The sequence below is a fragment of the Erythrolamprus reginae genome, chromosome 2 (genome assembly GCF_031021105.1).
Source record: "Erythrolamprus reginae isolate rEryReg1 chromosome 2, rEryReg1.hap1, whole genome shotgun sequence".
Lineage (NCBI taxonomy): Eukaryota > Metazoa > Chordata > Lepidosauria > Squamata > Dipsadidae > Erythrolamprus > Erythrolamprus reginae.
In genome coordinates this window covers 105,325,575-105,345,906 of record NC_091951.1, presented here as the reverse complement: position 1 = coordinate 105,345,906, position 20,332 = coordinate 105,325,575, and the positions used below count along the sequence as shown (strand labels likewise).

The 20,332-nt window shown below is 37.8% G+C and overlaps 1 protein-coding gene across 1 annotated transcript in view; it reads left to right on the top strand.

The window, feature by feature from the left end:
- Window positions 1–20,332, top strand: part of GALNT10 (polypeptide N-acetylgalactosaminyltransferase 10) — a 75,814-nt gene that overhangs the window by 49,481 nt on the left and 6,001 nt on the right. Inside the window, exons 7-10 of the mRNA XM_070739020.1 lie at window positions 682–799; window positions 15,912–16,019; window positions 16,923–17,144; window positions 19,413–19,529. Coding sequence (XP_070595121.1) covers window positions 682–799; window positions 15,912–16,019; window positions 16,923–17,144; window positions 19,413–19,529 — 565 coding nt within the window. The remainder of the gene's footprint in view (window positions 1–681; window positions 800–15,911; window positions 16,020–16,922; window positions 17,145–19,412; window positions 19,530–20,332) is intronic.

Sequence of the window (20,332 nt, the reverse complement as noted above, 5' to 3'; positions counted from 1 at the left end):
GAAGGAATATCCTAACTCCCCCATGCCTGGCAACAAAGGTGGGTCTTGAATAATTTGCGAAAGGCAAGGAGGGTGGGGGCCGTTCTAATCTCTGGGGGTAGTTGATTCCAGAGGGCCGGGGCCGCCACAGAGAAGGCTCTTCCCCTGGGGCCCGCCAAATGACATTGTTTGGTCGACGGGACCCAGAGAAGGCCAACTCTGTGGGACCTTATCTGCCGCTGCGATTCGTGTGGTAGAAGGCGGTTCCAGATGTATTCTGGCCCAATGCCATGTAGGGCTTTAAAGGTCATTACCAACTCTTTGAATTGTGACCGGAAATCAGTCAGCAGCCAGTGCAGGCCATGGAGTGTTACAGAAATGTGGGCGAATCTAGGAAACCCCACGATGGCTCTCACGGCCACATTCTGCACGATCTGAAGTTTCCAAACACTTTTCAAAGGTAGCCCCATGTAGAGAGCGTTGCAGTAATCAAACCTCGAGGTGATGAGGGCATAAGTGACTGTGAGCAATGACTCCCTGTCCAAATAGGACCGCAACTGGTACACCAGGCGAACCTGGGCAAATGCCCTCCTTGCCGCAGCCGAAAGATGATGCTAGAGCTGTAGATGTAATTTGGGCAGACTTTACTTAAATATGGACTTTACTTAAATTTATAATATGGAATTTAATTTTTCTCCTAAGGTCTCCGGTTATGGCTGGAGGATTGTTTGCAGTTGATAGAAGATGGTTCTGGGAACTTGGAGGATATGATGCCGGCCTAGAAATATGGGGAGGAGAACAGTATGAAATATCATTTAAGGTGAGTTATTGAAAAGACAATGTACAATATTTTAATGGAGTATGACTTAGTAAAAAAATATTATCTTTGTATATATAAAATTATTGAAAAAAGGAGAATTTAAGCAATTTTAAAATACTTGTTATAATAATTAAAAATATTGTTAAGAATTTAGTGCTTCTGTTGAATTGACTCCTAATTTATGGTATCTGATTGTTAGTGTATGAGAGGTCAATTTTCCTGAAATGAAATGTTTTCCATAAACATCAGGCTAAATTAGTTAAATGTACTGGGATTGTCACTATTTTAAATGCCAGCTGAGCTCTGGTTTGATAGAATAAAATAGAATTTTGAGAACTCAATTCCTACAGGAAATAAAAGTCTTAACAAATACTTTACCCTTGTTTTCAAATCAAAATATTATTTATGTCTTAATGGGCACAGTGTATTGGGTGTATTTCATTTGGATAATATACTTAAGAAAACATGGATAAATGGTAAATATCATTTACAGACATACTAAGTCTGTGATTCATTTTTCTATATCTTCTGGTTTGGTTCAGTAATCAAATAAGATAGGTATAGATATATTCAATATATCTGCAGAAAAAACTATTAGGTCTGCAGAAAAAACTATTTCAACCAGTATGCTGTCTATTGAGGACCTGTATACTGCATGGATCAGAAAGAGGGTTGAGAAAATATCTACAAATCCCTCACATCCTGGACATAAACTACCGTATTTTCAGAATATAAAATGCACCTGAGTATAAGACGCACCTTAGTTTTGGGGGAGGAAAATAGGGGGGAAATCTGCCTACCAGATACTTATCTGGCTAACATCCTTAGTCTGGTCAGCTTCAGCACATTTTGTTATCCCCTGGTTAGGGCTTTAAAAAAACCTTATTCAGAGAGAGTAACATTGAAAGAGCTTGCAAGCTGATAAGAGCAAGGAACATTGTTAGCACCTGGTTAGGGCTGAAAAGAAACATTCGGAGCAAGAAGAGCAATGAAAAAAAGTCTGCAAAGACTTAGGGCTTGGAAAACATTCTTTGCAGAGAATAACGATGAAAGAGCCTGCAAGGTAAGAGCTGGGAAGATCATTACCACCTAATTAGGATTGAAAAAATGCTTCAGAAAAAAAAGCTACAGAGTATAAGATGCACCCAAATTTTCAGCCTCTTTTAGGGAGGAAAAATGTGCATCTAATACTCTGAAAAGTGCGGTATTGCAATTTCTCCCCTGTTAGACACTGTTATAGAGCATTATTTGTGCCATCAATTTGCTGAACACTTGATATCCATAGTTCTATCCTATGTCTAAGTATATTTCCATGTAGTATTACTATATTACTTTTATCCTTGTCATCTGTTCCGCTACTTTCTCTATTGGTATCATTATTATGATTGTTATCCTTTGTTATTATTATTACTTTGTAATAAAGCAATTGCATGTACACTGAGATCTTATTTGAGAGAACATTCCTTGTGTGTCTAATCACATGTGGCCAAAAAGTATTCTATTCCATTCCACTTCCAATCCACTCCACCCAAACTACATTCCACTTCACTCCATTTGCCTTCAACATGTTCCCTCGGCTCTTCTCAAAGACAAATTCATCTGTGACTGGTTTATAATTAATTGTATTGTCTAAATTTTGAGCAAGTTATTCCACATTATCTAACCATAAACTAATGTATTGCAAACCTTGAATATATTCTGGGTGTTTTGTGGCAGTACAAAATAGAGTGACATAGGTGGCAGAAAATACAGTATTTTGTCTATCCATGGAAAAGCCAGTGGATATGTGCAGAGACTAAGTGTAGCACATTTGCTATTTAACTTTTTTTCTAAGTGAGCATGTTATCTAAATATACTGTAAGATCATACTGGTGTACTTTTACTATTAATCATAGTTTTAAAGCAATAATAATAATAATAATAATAATAATAATAATAATAATAATAATAATAATAACAACAACAACAACAACAACAACAAGAAGAATTTATTAGATTAACAACAACAACAACAACAACAACAACAACAAGAATTTATTAGATTTGTATGCCGCCCCTCTCTGAGGACTCAGGGCGGCTCACAACAAGACAATACACAATATACAAATCTAATAGTTAAAAACAATTTAAAAACCCCTTATAAAATAGTCATACAGCTCAAACAGACCATACATAAATTATAATAGCTAAGGGGTATATTAATTTCCTCATGCCTGGCGACATAGATGAGTTTTCAGAAGTTTACGAAAGGCAAGGGGGGTGGGGGAAGTCCTAATCTCCAGGGGGAGTTGGTTCCAGAGGGCCGGGGCCGCCACAGAGAAGGCTCTTCCCCTGGGCCCTGCCAGACAACATAGTTTAGTCGAAGGCGGTCCCGGAGGTATTCTGGTCTGATGCCATGTAGGGCTTTATAGGTCATAACCAACACTTTGAATTGAGACCGGAAACTGACCGGCAGCCAGTGCAAGCTGCAGAGTGTTTGAGTCACCTTGGAAATGAAATAATATTCCTACTACTACTTCACTTTAGAGAGTTTTTTCATGTATCACTAATCCACTGACTAATAAGAGTATATTTATAAAGGAAGGCTAAGCAAATGGTTAAATTCTTATCACTGTTTTACATTAAAGATAAACAGCTTTGAAAAGTAAACAATTAAATACCAGATAAATATTTTAATAGATGAATTGGTCTGTATGATTTGTAAATTTACTTGTTTATAATAAATGAAATTACTATTAACCTACTTGATTAGTTACTAAAAGTTAACTATTGGTTTGACAAAGATCAATATTTAATTAAAAATATAAGTATGTTACAAATATTAATTTATTTTTCTCTATGTTTGAGATTAACTCAGAAAATTATTAGTATGTCTACTTTAATAAGTCCTTTATCCATTTGAATGAGACAGTTTCAGCATGAATCCAATGGGAAACTAGCAAAAACATTGCACTGTAGATAATTCAGTCTTACTAACAACAAGATATAGCTCTCTTGATAATTATAATTTCTTGTCTTCTGTTTTGTCTGAATAGTTTTTTCTGAACATAAACTGCTTAGTGTTGTTAGGATTCTATCAAACTACATCCATTTGGCAATTAATATGTAATAAATGAAATGTTCTTCCCATTGTTTATCTCCAAAAACAGTAATAAAGACATACTGGAGGTTTCTTATTTCCCCTTTGGTTCATTTATCCATTTTACTGTGGTGTATAAAGAAACGGTATAACAGTGTAATTCTTTGTGGGAGAGGTACAAACATATTCATCATTTCTAGCTGGACCTTTTCTAAAACCGTAGTTTTCAAGAGTGATGACAGTTCCTGGGAAAGTTCTTTGTCTCTGAAACGCTAGAGTAGGTATTTACTGCTTGATATTCAAGAAATAAAGCTATTTTATTCATTTGACTAGTCACACACAATATTTCAAAGAGTTTTGTTTCATGCCAGAAATGATAATTTTGGTGGGTTATATTCACTCTAATTAATCCCAGCTAATTCTATTTCTCTTCCTTTGTGCAATAGAAAATGACATTTAACTGAAAGGGTACACTTTCAGAAATCAAGATCAATTAATGCATTCAACTGCAGTTGATAGAAGCCACTATTTTGATGAAATTATAATAAAAGAATGTCCAAAACCCGCCCTTATTTTTTAAACTATGAAACTCTATCATCTTGTTTTAAGGATTCATTGACATATAAAATTACACCAAAAAATCGCCTTCTGAAAAACAGTTTAAAACAATAATGTTTTCTGTATTTTAAGGATTTGAAATTTGGTGTTAAACCAAATGTTCTCTATCCTAGAGTGGAACCAGTCTTCAGAATGGGTTTGGCCTCGACGAATCAGCTTGAGGAACGAATCAGGCAACTTTCATGCAAGCCAGGATCCGCCCAATATAGCCCAGATCTGACTCGTTCCTTCAGATGAAAAGTCATGGTTGGACTCCCTCCTGAAGAAAGTTCCTTTAGGCCTTAATTAGAAATTATTATAAGAAGAAATAGATTACTATAGGAAGAGAGGGCTTTCTAACAGGTAGGACTGCTTTGCTTCAAACCAACAGCCCTTTTTAGGGCTCTGCTCGAGTTCACAGAGACCCAGTGGCAGGATAGATCGGAAAGCAGGACATTGATCAGGTGGGAAATAATCCTCACCCCCTCTTCCTTTATCCTGAGAGCACGTGTTTTTAAAATTCCTGCAGACGCCTTGGCAATAACTTCTGGAAAGACTGTGCTATTGGGAAAGCCAGGAGCTTCCACTGCCCCCCCTTCTTCCTCCAAGCCAGGGTAAACAGCATTTTCACAGCTGATACCATCAGAAGCTTTGGCGACATCACCCCTCATTCCATCCCATGCAGAACATCCGCCCTTCCCACAAACCACCGATTCCTGGGTCATCGGGCAGTAGCAAAGTCATTGCCCCCTCTCAGGAAACAGGACCACCTCTGCTTTAAACCTCTGGCACTACCAACTGGAGCTCAGTAGCTCCTGAGACACTGCACAGTGTTTGTTTATTTGTTTGTTTGTTTGTTTGTTTGTTTGTTTGTTTGTTTAATCAATCAATCCCAAAGGACTCAGAGCGGCTTATCTTCTTCTCTTGCAACTGAAGCCCAAGCACAGTTGTTTTATTGGTAAAGCTTCCAGTGTCGGCCACTGACACCTGAGCCTGCTTGGAGGCCGAGTGCAGGGGGGTGGGATCGAGAGAGAAAAAGAGAGAGAAACATGGGGGACATCGAAAGTGGCATAAACAGCATTCACAGACAACATGAGGCAGGCGGTGGCCACTTTTCTTTGAACACGTGGTCATTACTGGGGGCAGCCATTTTGAATATCAGAGGTGGGACTTCTAAACCCCATCTTCTCCAACAGTATGCCCTCCACTGAAGACATGATGAGGGGAAAGAGAAGCAAGAAGACCAACAGGGATCTGTCGAATGCCTCTTCCCCAGATCATTCACCTACGTGCTCAGAATGCTTGACCTCTAGTCAGGGAGATCATACAGGGGGTCATCACAAGCTACTCTCCAGACAGAACAGATGTGATAGGATCTTCCAGAAACACTACAATAGAGCACAAGCAGAGGCGTATGCAGCTCTTATCCCAAAAACAGGTGAGGGACAACAGTCAATGGCCATAGAGGGGGATCCCATAGCACTTGATGTCACTAATATTCCCAGAGCAAATGGGAATCTATGGGGAGCATCCAAAACAACAGGAAATAGTCAGCACTCAGAAGTCATGGCCCATCCATAAATGCTTCCCTCTTCCCAGGGTGCCCTTTCTCAGCCTATTCAGAGTTCACCCTTGGTGCAACCAGCTCTAGGGCACTCATGGCAGAGGTCCTCCCAACAAGCCCTGGCAAACCGACAAGGCTCCTTGTGGGGGGGATGCCCCCCCCACCCCCACCTTCACATCCTCAATTAAGACCAGAAGAGGCAGCCTGCAAAGAATCAGCTCTGAGGATTCTGAATCGGGCATTATGGGTAACAGAGAGGAAAATTATGAAGAAGGTGGAATCTCTCAGAGGAGCCTGTCAATAGATCAACCTCCTTCCTTAGGGCTTTATCCTCCAGGTCTATTCAAATTGATCATGCAAAGCACGTACAGTGGCACAGATCAAGGTACTGAGTACTTCTGATCCCATTCACATGGGGGATCAGGAGAATGCACTGTTTTCTGAGACCAGACCAGAGGTGGATGTCATTCGCATTCCAGAAGTGTTCACGGAAACAGCGGAGGAGGAGAAGGCCTCGCCTGCAGCAGGCCCTTCCACCTCTTCACAGAATAAAAGATTTTTTAACGTGACCTCTAAATTATCTGACACCATAGCAGCCCACTTGCACACGATTCACTGTTACCTGGATGACATCCTAGTCTACGCCCCCTCCAAGGAGCATACTCAGCGTGATCTGGATTTGAAAATAACCTGTCTCCAGGAACACGGTTTCTCCATCAATTTTGAAGAGAGCTACTTAGTTCCTACAACATCAATCCAGCACCCGGGGTCAATCATAAGTTCCTCAGAGTGCACAGTGTGTCTCTCTCAGGATCACCAGGACAGCATTAGACAGTTCACCATTCAAATACTGGGAGAACACAGGCCTTTCCTAAACTCCCTAATGCCTCTTCTGGGGAAGATATTATCCTGCACAGCAATTATTCCATGGGCTAGGCTTCACCTTAGAGAACTTCAGTGGTTTCTCCTACGTCAGCCATCAGGGTACAACTCCCTCCACAGGTACGCAGATCCCTTGCTTGGTAGAACTCCTCAAACATCTTCAAAGGCAGCTCCTTAAACATCCCTCACAGAACTGTGGTGACAACGGATGCAAGCCTCACAGGATGGGGAGCTCACTCCCAAGGACTCATGGCACAAGGTCAGTGATCGGAAATAGAATCTTCACACTCCATAAACTGGCTGGAACCGAGGGCAGTGTCCCTAGCCCTAAAACAATTTCGGCTCCTAGTGATGGGGGCCAATGTTCTGGTACTGACAGACAACATTTCCATGAAGACTTACATAAACAGGCAGAGGGGCACACATTCCAGGTCACTACAAGCAGAAGCAATGAAGCTGGGTCTGTGGGCAGAGATATGCCACCATTCCCTGTCTTCAGACCATATATTGGGAGTTTCCAACACACAAGAGTGGCTCAGGCAGAGTGGAGAATCAAGCCATACATATACCAACAGATATGCCATCAATTCAGAACTCCCCTGGTAGACCTTTTTGTGACTCCCACCAATACGCAACTCCCAAGGTTCTTTTCCCGTTTTCCATCTTTGGGAACAGAACAGGTAAACACTCTTCGGAGCCAATATTCCAAAACAGAGCCAGTTTATTGTAGTGATTCAACTGCTGGCCTAGAAACTAACTCTTTTGGCCAGTCACTTTCTCTCATCTCAACCCACCCTTTAAGGTTGTTGTTGTAGGGGAAATAGGATGAAGAAATATTAAGTATGTTTGCAACTTTGAGTTCCTTGTAAAGTAACAAAAATTGGATAAAATATCTAATTAATTCATATCTTTCTCCTTCAGGAAAGAATAGCATGTTATTGTTTAAATGGATAAGGATATAAAGAAACAAGAAAAAGAATTTAAAGATTAAAATGTATAACTTGATTGTAACAAGCAGAAGTAAATTTATATTTGTATTTGCTTAATTGCATATGACAACGCTATACTTGAATGGGAGCAGCAGAACAAAAACGTCAATTGAAAATATGCCATCTGTATTTAAAGCCAAATTTCCATTTCTCTCTAAAAATTCAGAGTTACATTCTTAAGCATCTACCGGTACTTTGTTTAGTTTGCCTTCAGGATGTGTATTTTCAATTCTCAAACACAATACCTTTTGTAACTGACAGCTCTTTCTACTAGTACCAAGTACTAACTTTGACCCTTTTTGCTGAACCAGTTTTTATCAAGTAAATAGCAATTCTTATAAGTTTACCTTCGTCTTCAAGAAAATCACAAATCTTACATAGATTACAAGTGGCTTGATCCAGTCCATTTCCTTAAACCACATTCATTTTACACTTTAATTCTTCCAGGTCCTCACAGAACCTTGAAGTAATCAATCACTTCAGGTACCCAATGAGCTACCCAACAGCATTAGTATATAGTAATTACTTGATGTATGGACTTTCCAGTATTATTTCTCGCAGCTTATTGCTTCATCCAAATACTCAACTACTGTAGGTAGGTCAGGATTCTCTTCATTGCTAGGTCATCCACATAAGCTCTATTATTGTGAGCTACCCATAGTTCTATTTAAAATGGGAGATCATACAAATCTTTTAATTAACTAAACTTTTGACCAAAAATGTGGGTCTTAGTCAGGTTTTTAAGAAGCAAAAGGATAAGAGAATTTTCTCCCTTAATACCACCAAGCATCCATAATAGAAAAGGGGAGGAGGTGGGATACATGAACCAAACTCTCAACCTTGTTATAAAAGCGCCTTCTCATTTCCACAATTGCCTTTCTCAGAGCCTCTCCTGTAGCTCTCTCTGTTCAAGATTTCTAGAAACTGGGAGTAGGGGTGGGGGGTGGATAACAAAGGAATTTTCTATCATAAATACCACTAAATAGAGAGTGCTAATGGACTATCAAGTTAATATTGCTTTTAAAAATTATTTTAAATTCATTTTAAGACACAACAATCCAAAGCTTGCAAGGAAAATATTTAATTATTTGTTTCACATATGTCTAGTGAAACAGACTTTTTTTTAACTTTTATTAAAGTAATGTTGAGATCTTTAACTGACTATCCATCTTTCAAGTCAGATGCCTGCCACTCTAAGGAATCTCTGATGGGGAACAAAAACAATCTTCTTAGAATTTGATCACTGCTGTTGCTTCACAAGCATATATCATCAATTTGAGAAGAATTGCCATGTCACTGCCATCAACTCATTTTTCTGTTAGAAATTTACAAAACTTCCAGCTGACAATCACTATGATTATTATCAGAAATTGCCTTGGTTTTGCCCAATTATTTCCATTGTTTGTTGGTATTCTCTCTATTATTGGGGTGACGATTAGTCGCTCTACAGGCATGAAGACAAATAGGTACATGAAAGTCTCAGTCAAAAAAAGGCTATCATTGTCATGATTATTTCTTGTACTACCTTTGATGTATTCGAGTCAAAAGCATAATCAAAATGTATATTTGTGATAGATGAAGTTGGTGATAGGCAGTTCCACAAATACCCAGTCCTAAGGCAGGATGCTCCAATTCATCATTCCTTTTATTCTTACATCTTTGTATTAAATGATTTTTAAATTACAATTTAATGTTTATCTTCAGCTAGTCCTCAATCTCTTTATGGATCACTTTCTTGTACTATTATAGTTATCAACTTGCCCATATAGCCCCTGATGATGACACATTATTGCTTAATGACTTTTAGATTGGATTCATAAAACACAAATGTTGCCATTTTCTAGACTTACAAAATACAGTGAAACATAAACCAAGCAAATATATATGTAGTGCATTCATAATTGCATTTACTTTTTTAAAAAAAAAATATTTGGGATTTTCAAAAGCTTTACATACATACATAACAAAAACCAATAAGATAAATTTAAGATAAGATTATTTTTATCTTCTTTTATCTTTTTATGAGATATCTCATTACATGTTTTTAAATTTATAGATTTTTTTTTCTTTTCAAGCCATATGTACAGTTTCTCCCATATAATATATTTCTTTCCTTTGCTCATTTCATAATTCTAAGGTAAGTTTACTCATTTCTGCGCATTCCAGTAGTTTATTTGTTACCATTGTTTCAGAGGGCATATTTTCGTTTTTCCACATTTGTGCAATTGCTAGTCGGGCAGCTGTAAATATATGTATACTTAAATAATATTGGTCTTTTAAATATTTTTCTCTTATTATTCCTAATAGGTACGCTTCTAGTTTCCAATTTGTAGTCTAGTATTTCTTTTATTCAGGTTTGAATTATGGTCCAAATTTTCTTGCTTTCTGGGCATGACTACCAAAGGTGGTAATACATTCCATATTTTTTTTTACATTTCCAGCAATTGGGATCTAAGTTTGGATAAATTTTTGCAAGTCTTGCTGGGGCATAGTACCACCTGTAAAATAATTTATAAAGATTTTCTTTATAGGCTACCGATAGTGTCAATTTATATTGATCTTTCCAAATTCTTTCCTGTTCTTCTAATTGAATTGTACAACCAAAATTTTTCATCCAGATTACCATGTTTGGTTTATAATGGTTCATAACTGCATTTACAACTTAAACAGTTGCTGAACTGTGCAAATGTGCTGTGTAAACACATCCTTAAAGTAATTCTTGTTACAGACAGTTGTATTTTTTGCTCCTAGATCTGATTTTCTTTTATTTCATAAAAAAAGTTGTTAATAAAACCAATATATAGTCTTGTTCTCTAAGGTTGCTTCAGATGTCTACATTGGGCAGTTTATACTTGAAGCAAACATTGTAACATCTCAGCAAGGCATTACTTTGCAGAAATAATTTTTTTAAAATAAAATAAAAATAAAATAACATCCCCCCTTTTTATATTTTTATATGTGAAATTATTTTACGATAAAAAATATGATTTTTGGAGGAATTTATTCTGGAATCAGTCTACATTTAATCCTTTCAGTAATTTTGAATGTAAATGAAGAAAATCTTAGTTAAGTGAGAAGTTGATGATACCCATCAACTATCAGCATTTTCATAGGATACCTATCCTAGGTGACACTGCTCAGCTTGTTGGTTGAATCATAATACTACCGCATTTTTATACAAAATCATTGAAGATTGCTCTATATACATTTCAAATATTATATCTTGGAAAGTTTTCTATTTGATTTCTTCCCTAACCATACATTAATATCCAATGAAGTAAATATTAATATTAACATATGTTTATTTATCAAGTTTATTTAAGTGTCCATTCTGCATGTTGTACAGCTAATGATTTTAAATGTTAGTAGAGTTTTAAAGTTTTTCTAGTAAAATTAATTTGATTTTTTGATTTGTACATTGTATATTGTTTGCTATGTTGTGAGCCGCCCTGAGTCCTCGGAGAGGGGCAGCATACAAATCCAATAAATACATAAATAAATATAATCACGTCAAACATTTTTTTTAAAGCATACACTAGAAATATGATCAGCAATGGAGCCACCTCAAGAATTTAGCGTCCCCCTGAGTCCTCCTGAGTCCTCCAGACTAATGCCTCTCAAGTGAGGTCTTGAGAGACTTCTGGAAAATAAGAAAGGAATGCATGTTCACTGTCATCTGTAATAATCTTAGAATCCTTATCTTTTGAAAAATAGGAAAATTAGAGCAAGATGAGCTAGAATTTATATTAATGGAATTTAATGGAACACCTGTTAGGAAAAAAGATCTGTCAGTTTTAACATAAGAAAAACAAAAACAATTTTAACATAAGTTAAAACAGTTTTAACATAAGAAAAACAATTTCCAAGATATAATATTTGAAATGTATATAGAGCAATCGTCAATGATTTTGTACAGAAATGCGGTAGCAGATTCAGTCCTCATTGACTGAAGGGACAATGTCATCCCATTCTTGAAGATTAGCTCCACCCAATAAGAATAGGTGTATCAGGTAATGCCCCTTCTAAACCACATACTGTATTTTTCAGACTATAAGACGCACTGGAGTATAAGACTCACCAAGATTTCGAAGAGGGAAAGAAGAAAAAAAATTTGTCCTCCTTGACCCCAGGAGCACTCTGCAGGCTGCCCAAACCCTCTGAGTCCCATTTTTGCAAAACAAAAAACAAACGGTCTCTTTCGCAAAACCAGGGGGCACAGAGGATTTGGGAGGCCTGCAGAGTGCTCCTGGAAGCTGGGGAGGGCAACAATGCCCGTCTTTTGCCTCCCAAAGCCCCCACGCCTCTCGTTTTTGCCTTCCCCAGCCCCCATGAACACTCTGCAGGCCTCCCAAACCCTCTATGCCTCTTGTTTTCATCAAAAAACAGACCTGATTTGGGCAAAAATGGAACTGTGGGGCAAGGTTTTGGGAGGCCAAAAATGTCTGTATTCGGTGTATAAGACACATCAACATTTCCATCCTCTTCTGGGAGAGGAGGAGTGCATCTTATACTCCAAAAAGTATGGTAATAAAGCAGCACTGATTCCCAAATCTGGCAGCTTTTAGAATTCTCCCTCTTTGAAAACTGTCAAAGTTGGAAAACATTGACACAGAACAACAGTTATTGTACAATTATGACTTGCAACCTTATCCTGATTTATAATTTCTTGCCAAGATATACCAACTTACTATCTTTGATTCTTGTTCTTCTATACATCAGCTTACTCCCTTGTATGATGACCTCAATAATATAGCTTTATTTAAGAATAATTAACTAGAAAACTCTGCATTCAACTATAGTCAGTTGCACTAAAAACAAAATCAAAGTATTACATGCCATTTTGCCAATTAGTACAGTTACGGTAAAACTGCTAATAGATTTTAGAGATACGGTATTAAGCTAGTCTACCCTGTTCATTTATATTTGCTAAACTTTCAGAGAGGAGCTGCCATTATTGTATTTTTCTTTTGTATTGTCGGCTTTGCAATAGAATCCAATACCACCTTGTAATGTTTATTTTTGTGTAAAAAGGAAATGTCAAAAAATGACCAATATATTGTCTGAGGATAGCCTTCAGATTATGAGGGACAAACAATTTTTTGTGACTCAATATTGATTTTGAATGCTTTCCTGTACCCAGGTGAGGAGCTGCCCTTCATGTCCTGCTGCTTGGGGTTCAGAGCGGTGGACTGCGTCTGGGAAGCACTATAGCAGAGAGAAGCAGCTGGAGTTAACCCTAGCTTTGCTGTCCATTGCAGAGAGAAGCAGCTGGAGTTAACCCTAGCTTTGCTGTCCATTGCAGATGCTAGATCGGCCCCCTCTCTCGAAGAGTGCAGCCAAAGTTTCCTGCGCTGCGGCTCCTTGACAGACAACAGTTTGCAGGAGGCCAATCTAGTGTCTGCAATGGACAGCAAAGCTAAGGTTGATCTTAGGCTCTTCTCTCTGTTAACAGGCAGCCAAGATAGCTGCCTGAAGGACCTCTCTGTGCACCATCAAAATTTTCTTGTGAACCACCAGTGGTCCGCAGACCACCGGTTGGTGACCTATGTTCTAATGTATTCTTGCGTCTGGTGGGACAATTGACATGCTGAAAATATTTTGGAAGTTCTTTCCTTAAGTTACCTTTGTTGAAATCATCTAGAATAATGGCCAGTGAATCTGGGTATTTGGCTTCAGCCTCCATAATCAGCTAGAGTTCGTAAAACCTTGTTTGCACAGGCTTGTGGCAGGATATACACCTAAATTAGTAGAAATTATGAGAACTCACGTGGAGAATAAAAAGGTATTCAGTTGATAAGTAAAGACTCTTAAGTTTTCATTACAGTATTTGTGTACTATAATTACGTCTTGCGAGTAGCTGTTGTTGCTAGTTCTACAATCCTATCTGCTCTAAGTATATGAAAGAAACCCTGGTATATCATGCTATTATCATCAATTCCATCAATTTTAGCCAGGATTCAATAAAGCATAGGGCAGATGTGTTGTAAAAATCAGAATTGCATGTATTTAAAAGGAGTATTTCATCCATCTTATTAGCAAGTAAACATAAATTGATAAGAAAAATTGAAGAGAGTGGGAGTTTTTTATTTCCCTTATTCCTTAGTGCAGCGTTTCCCAACCGGTGTGCCAGGCCAGGTGTGCCGCCAAGCTTCAGCTGGGCGGGGCGCTGCCGGTACTTCCGTCCTGGGGCTCCCGCTCGCAGCTGTCTCCTGCTCGATGCCGCGGTTTTCGGCGCTCTCCTGCTGGGCCCCAAAGAAGGAAGGCAGGAAGAAGGAGAGCTCCATTCTTCGCACCTTTTTCCTGCCTTCTTTCTTTGGGGCCCAGCAGGAGAGCGCCGAAAACCGCGGCATCGAGCAGGAGGCGGGGGACAGCTGCGAGCGGGAGCCCCAGGACGGAAGTACCGGCAGCGCCCCGCCCAGCTGGAGCTCCTCTTTCGTCGACGGCAAGTGTCCAATGGGAGCGGGGGGGGGGCCGCAGCGGCCGCAGGCAGTCGGGGGAGATGGCGGCGGCGAGAGGGATCGCTCGCTCTCTCTCTCTCAGCTGACTGCAAGTGGGAGCCCTGACGGTGGCGGTTGGACGTTCTGCTGGACGTCGTACATGCTGGCGCTGCGTGCCTGGCATATACGGTGTCCAGCACCACGTCCAGCTGCCGCCGTCAGGGCTCCCGCTTGCAGTCAGCTGAGAGAGAGAGAGAAAGAGAGACATATAAGAGGCAGAGAGAGAGAGAAAGAGACATAGCAAGAGAGGCAGAGAAAGAGAGACAGAGCAAGAAAGAGAGACAGCAAGAGAGGCAGAGAAAGAGAGAGAGAGAAAGAGAGAGAGAAAGAGAGACATAGCAAGAGAGGCAGAGAGAGAGAAAAAGAAAGAGAGACATAGCAAGAGAAAAAGAGAGACTTAGGAAGAGAGGCACAGAGAGAGAGAGAAAGAGAAAGAAAGAGAGACATAGCAAGAGAGACAGAGAGAGAAAGAGAGATAGCAAGAGAGGCAAAGAGAAAGAAAGAGACATATAGCAAGACAGTGAAAGAGAGAGAGAGAGAGCAAGAGAGAGAGAAAAAAGCAAGAAAGAGATAGCAAGAGAGACAGAGAGAGAGAGCAAGGGAGAGAGAAAGACATAGAGGAAGGGAAGGAGGGAGAGAGAAAGAGAGCAAAAAAGAGAGGAAGAAAGAAAGAAAGAGGGATGGAGAGAGAGAATGAAGGGAAGGAAGGAAAAGAGAGAAAGAGGGAGAAATAGAGCGAAAGGGAGGAAGAGAGAGGGTTTTTTTGTCCAAACTTTTCTTTAGCCCGCCCCCCCCCCCTTTCAGTGTTCCCCAGGATTTTGAAAATACGAATAATGTGCCGCGGCTCAAAAAAGGTTGGGAAACACTGCCTTAGTGTATTTAAAATTCCCGCTCTTTTACCTCTTCATCTCTACCATCTGCATTTGCTTTTGGTGATCCACAATTTTTTCAGGTTAGAATTTACTAGAAAACATTATGTGACTGATCTGCTTAATAGCACACCTACACTTGATCCATCTATCACAAGACCCACTGGCCACATAAAGCCCTTATAAACAGAAGAATACTGAGATTCCGTAAACTCTGCTGAAGATGTTACCTAGCCTGATAATGAAACGTTCAGAAACCAACCTACAAGCTCAGAGAACGAATCTTTTTCCCTCAATTTAGGTATTTGGGAATTACAAAACATGTATTAGATGACTGAATTTAACTATATATAAAAGGTCAGTATTTTTTAAGATAAATTGACATAAGGCAAATTGTGCATTAGAAATCTTACTTTCCAATTAATTTAGGGGTTTGTGTTAAAGCCTGATATCTTTATAATACACTGTTAAGTAATTTTAGATCAGTACATACCGCTGTGAAAGGGTACAGAACAATATATAAGATCTAGATGTATTTTGCTGAAATAACAATATTATCTCTGCTTTCAAAAGCTTTGATTCCCATCATAGTAAAACTAAATTGAATTGTACATATTTGTTCTCTTATTTCACAGGTATGGATGTGTGGAGGTCGCATGGAAGATATACCATGTTCTCGAGTTGGCCACATTTATAGAAAATATGTCCCTTATAAGGTTCCAACAGGAGTCAGTTTAGCTAGGGTAAGAAGCTATCTTTCTGTACTGTTCTTACATCTTCACAATGGAGCATTTAAAAAAAATCCACTTGAAGTGTGGTAAAAATGTTATTGCTAACGATTTTTAATAATTTGTTAATCAACAAATTTAATTGTTAAAGGAAACCTATTCCTGTTCCTTTTATTTTAAAAACTAATGAAGGTAGATAAGTTAAGGAAAATGCATTAGTAAATGGTTTAAAGGTCTAAAGATACTGTTAAATGCATACAAAATTCATATTATTCACATACACAACTAAAATGAAGGACTTACCAATCTTTAGAATATTTGAAAATATGCTCCAATGAAAAATGTAATCATTACATAACTATACATTCAAAATTTCCCTTTCGGTTTATAAATGTTCATTTTAAAAGATACTTTACTTCCTGTTGAAAATTAACATATCTTAAAATGTGGTTAGAGGCTCCCTCTTGTGGGAAAAGAAGCAATGGGAAAATTCATTTAATAACTTTAAAAAATATTATACATTCTCTTATTTAATTCCCTATATTACAAGCTTAGATTTAAAATATTTTATCTGTTGAAGAGTTAAGTACAGTATTACATTTTAATCAATTTTAGTGATTTTGCTCAGTTTTATAATTTCATTATGAAATAGTGAATCTTGAATCGTATAAAGTGAAGTTGACTCAATATACATCAGCCAAATACAGAGGTGAGATCAGTATCTATTTAAACTACAGTATTTAATCTTTTAACATAGTCTCCTATATGTGCCAATAGTAAACAAATATTAAGTAGAGAAGAGTTGCTTATCACTAGTTGTTCTGATCCTGTCTGTTACCATTAGCCTATTTTTTATTTTCCTTTTCCTATTTATCAAGATTATGCTTATTTTCATTTAAAAATATTGGAATCTTGTAGAACCTGAAACGGGTGGCTGAAGTATGGATGGATGAATATGCAGAGTACATTTATCAAAGGAGACCTGAATATCGACATCTGTCTGCAGGGGATGTGACTGCTCAGAAAGAACTTCGTATTAAACTCAACTGCAAAAATTTCAAGTGGTTTATGAATGAAGTTGCTTGGGACTTGGGAAAATTCTACCCACCTGTGGAACCTCCAGCAGCTGCTTGGGGAGAGGTTAGTTTATTCAAATCACTCAGTCCATTTATCTAGACATTAGCATAGGGTTGCAAATACTGTAATAACCACAGAATTTCTGCTCCCTCTGATTCCATTCCCCAAGGCTGGTCAACATGTTTTAAAGCATGTGTTTTTAATTTCAGTGTTATAGAATTACCTATGGGAATTGAACAGCACATGTATATATGTCAACAGGAAGTTGCTATATTAGTTTCTATGATGATTGGATATTAGAACATCCACAGAATGGTAATACAGGGTTCCTCTTCTCTCTCTTTAATGAAGAAGAAAAATAATAGGTCCCGAAAGAAACCAGCATGGCTGCATAAAAAACTCTGTGACAAATTAAAAGACAAAAAGCACAAGTATAAAAAATGGAAAGAAGGGGAAATAACTAAGGCAGAATACCATCAAATAGCCCAAGCCTGTAAAAATGAAGTGAGGAAAGCTAAGGTTCACAATGAACAAAGGTTTGCGACAAAAGTAAAAAGTAACCAAAAAAGCTTCTTCTAGCATATTAAAAACAAGAACAAAGTCAAGGAAACAATTGGTCCATTGCAGGGAGAAAGTACCAAGAAGATGACAAGCAACAAGAAGAAAGCAGAGCTACTTAATTCATTTTTTGCATCTGTCTTTACACAAAGGGAAAAAACAGTCTAACCTATCAAAAAGAACATCACGCCGAGGCAAGGTGGCTTCTCCTTTGCACTCGTGGGGGAATGCCGAATCCCCGCTGTTTGGAGGTGCCGATTCTGGCCCGGAACCTCCCTGGAGAGGGGTGTGGAAAATAGATGTCTTTGTCTGCTGCCATTTTGGGAGCTGGCACGCCCTGTGACCTTGACCAGCAGTGGATGAAACAACCTCGGTTGCCATAGCCGCAACAACTACATGCTGGGAAGATAGGTTTTGAAGTGGTTTTGAAGTGTCGAGAGTCATCTGGAAGGAGAAGAAACATAAACTCTTGTGCTGGAGGTTGAGAAGAATAAAAGTCTGCTGGAAAGGGTGAGCAAATTTGCCAGAGGGGACCTTGGTTTGGAGTTTTAAAAAATGTCTTTGTTTCAGAAGTTGGGCAGAAGCGGAAATGGCTGTGGCTGCACTATTTGGATATATTAATTGGCATTTAAATGAACTTTAAAATATTCTTTAAAAACCCAAGAATTTAACTGCTTTTATTTATGGAAATTGGGAACATAAGATTGGATTTTTGGAATTAGCATAAATCAAACTTTAAAGTTGCTATAGAAGCCAGAATTGAAGAAATAGGAACAATTGTGATTGCTTACTAAAGACATCTGCTGGTGAAGTTGAGGTAATATTTGGTTGGATTTGTTTTTCACTGAATTTGTCTTTGATGCAACGTAATTTGGCAGATTGTTTTCTCTTTAACAAGTGATAAAGAGGAACTGAAAATAAATAGAAAGAGAACACCTTGAACTTGAACTTTATTTGGACTTGGGAAGGGTGAGAAGAAAAGAAGGATACAATTTGTTTTGGAAAATCTTGGCTTCTGGATGATATGAAGGTTAATTGGATATTTGGACAAAGCCTTTTGATATATTAATTTTGTAAAAGATGGAAGACATAAGAAATCTGTTCAAAGACATTCTTAAAGATATCCAAGAATGGAAAGAAGAAATTAGAAATGACAACACCGTTTTGTATATTGAAAGTTTTCATCAAGATTGTAGCGGAATTGAAGGAGAAGAAGAAAAAGTCTTCAACAGCTGGAATTGAATGAGCAACTTAGAAATGGAAATAGAAAGGAGTCATCAGAGGGGAATTCTCAAAAGGATAATAAAGCAATAACAACAGCATTTAGACTTATATACTGCTTCATAGTTCTTTATAGCACTCTCTCTAAGGGGTTTAGAGTCAGCATATTCCCCCCCCCGATAATCTGGGTTCTCATTTTACTGGAAGGATGGAAAACTGAGTCAATCTTGAGCCAATCAGCGTCGAACTCCTGGCAGAAAGCAGAGTCAACCTGCAATTCTGCATTCTAAGCACTGTACCACCATAACTCAAAAATAAATGATTGTGATATTTCTGATTCAAGTCAGTTAATAAATGTAGTCAGTCATTCAGTTCACTCATAAATTTATTCTATCCTGTTTCTTGCTATTTTAAAGGTTGTATTATTGAACTTATTGCAGGGTTTTTTGCATACATATTTTTGGATGCATTTTTAAACTAAGAATTGCATCACAAAATTCATCCAGTGAAGCTACTGCTTATTAAAAAAATCTCTGATTTTTCCCCCCTCAGATCCGCAATGTAGGGAGCAGTCTTTGTGTAGATACAAAGCATGGGGCCCTAGGTTCACCACTAAGAGTTGAAACCTGTGTGAAAGGTAGAGGAGAAGCTGCATGGAACAATGTGCAGGTAATTACATTTTTTAAAAATGAACTTATTTACGTAATTACTTATTTTACTGAATTTGCTACCTGAATACTTGCTATATTCAAATGATTTTTGCCAATTTATAAAATCATCCAATAAATTAAAACATCTTGTACATAATACTAATAACAAAACTTGAAAAATAAACACATATTTTACAAAATATATTTGTAAAGGGTAAAATCAAATATAAAAAAATAAAGTAATCACAACTCAACTGTCCTAAATAACTAAGTGATAAACATGTTTAAGGTTTCTGAATTTTTTATAAAACTAACACATATGTCATCACATTATGGCAATATCTTGTGAGACGCCCCAAGTCTCCAGAGAAGGGCAGCATACAAATTTAATAAATTTTTAAAAAAATATTACTATTTGGAATAATACTTCCTCAAAACTAAAATTTGTGGATGATATTTTTATTATACAGTTATGGACACGAAACTATATCAAAACTCCCATCAGATGTCTGTCATTTTCACCTAACTTTCACTGCAAGTCTTGATCAGTTCATGCAGTAAATGCAACCTAGACGCCAATAAAGCACATTTATGTTACCTTTATTGTAGTATTTACCATTAGAAATTGGCAAATCTTGGCACAATGTAGATGAATACAATTCAGAAATCTTTCAAAAATCACTGAGTATTTCACCAATAAAGGTTTTGCAGAATATTTTTTCATGGATCTCAAAGCATTCTTGAAAAATGAATTATAATGACTGATTCTGTCACAAAATGTAAAATCATTTATCACAGTCCAATGAGTGCTAATAGGCCAAT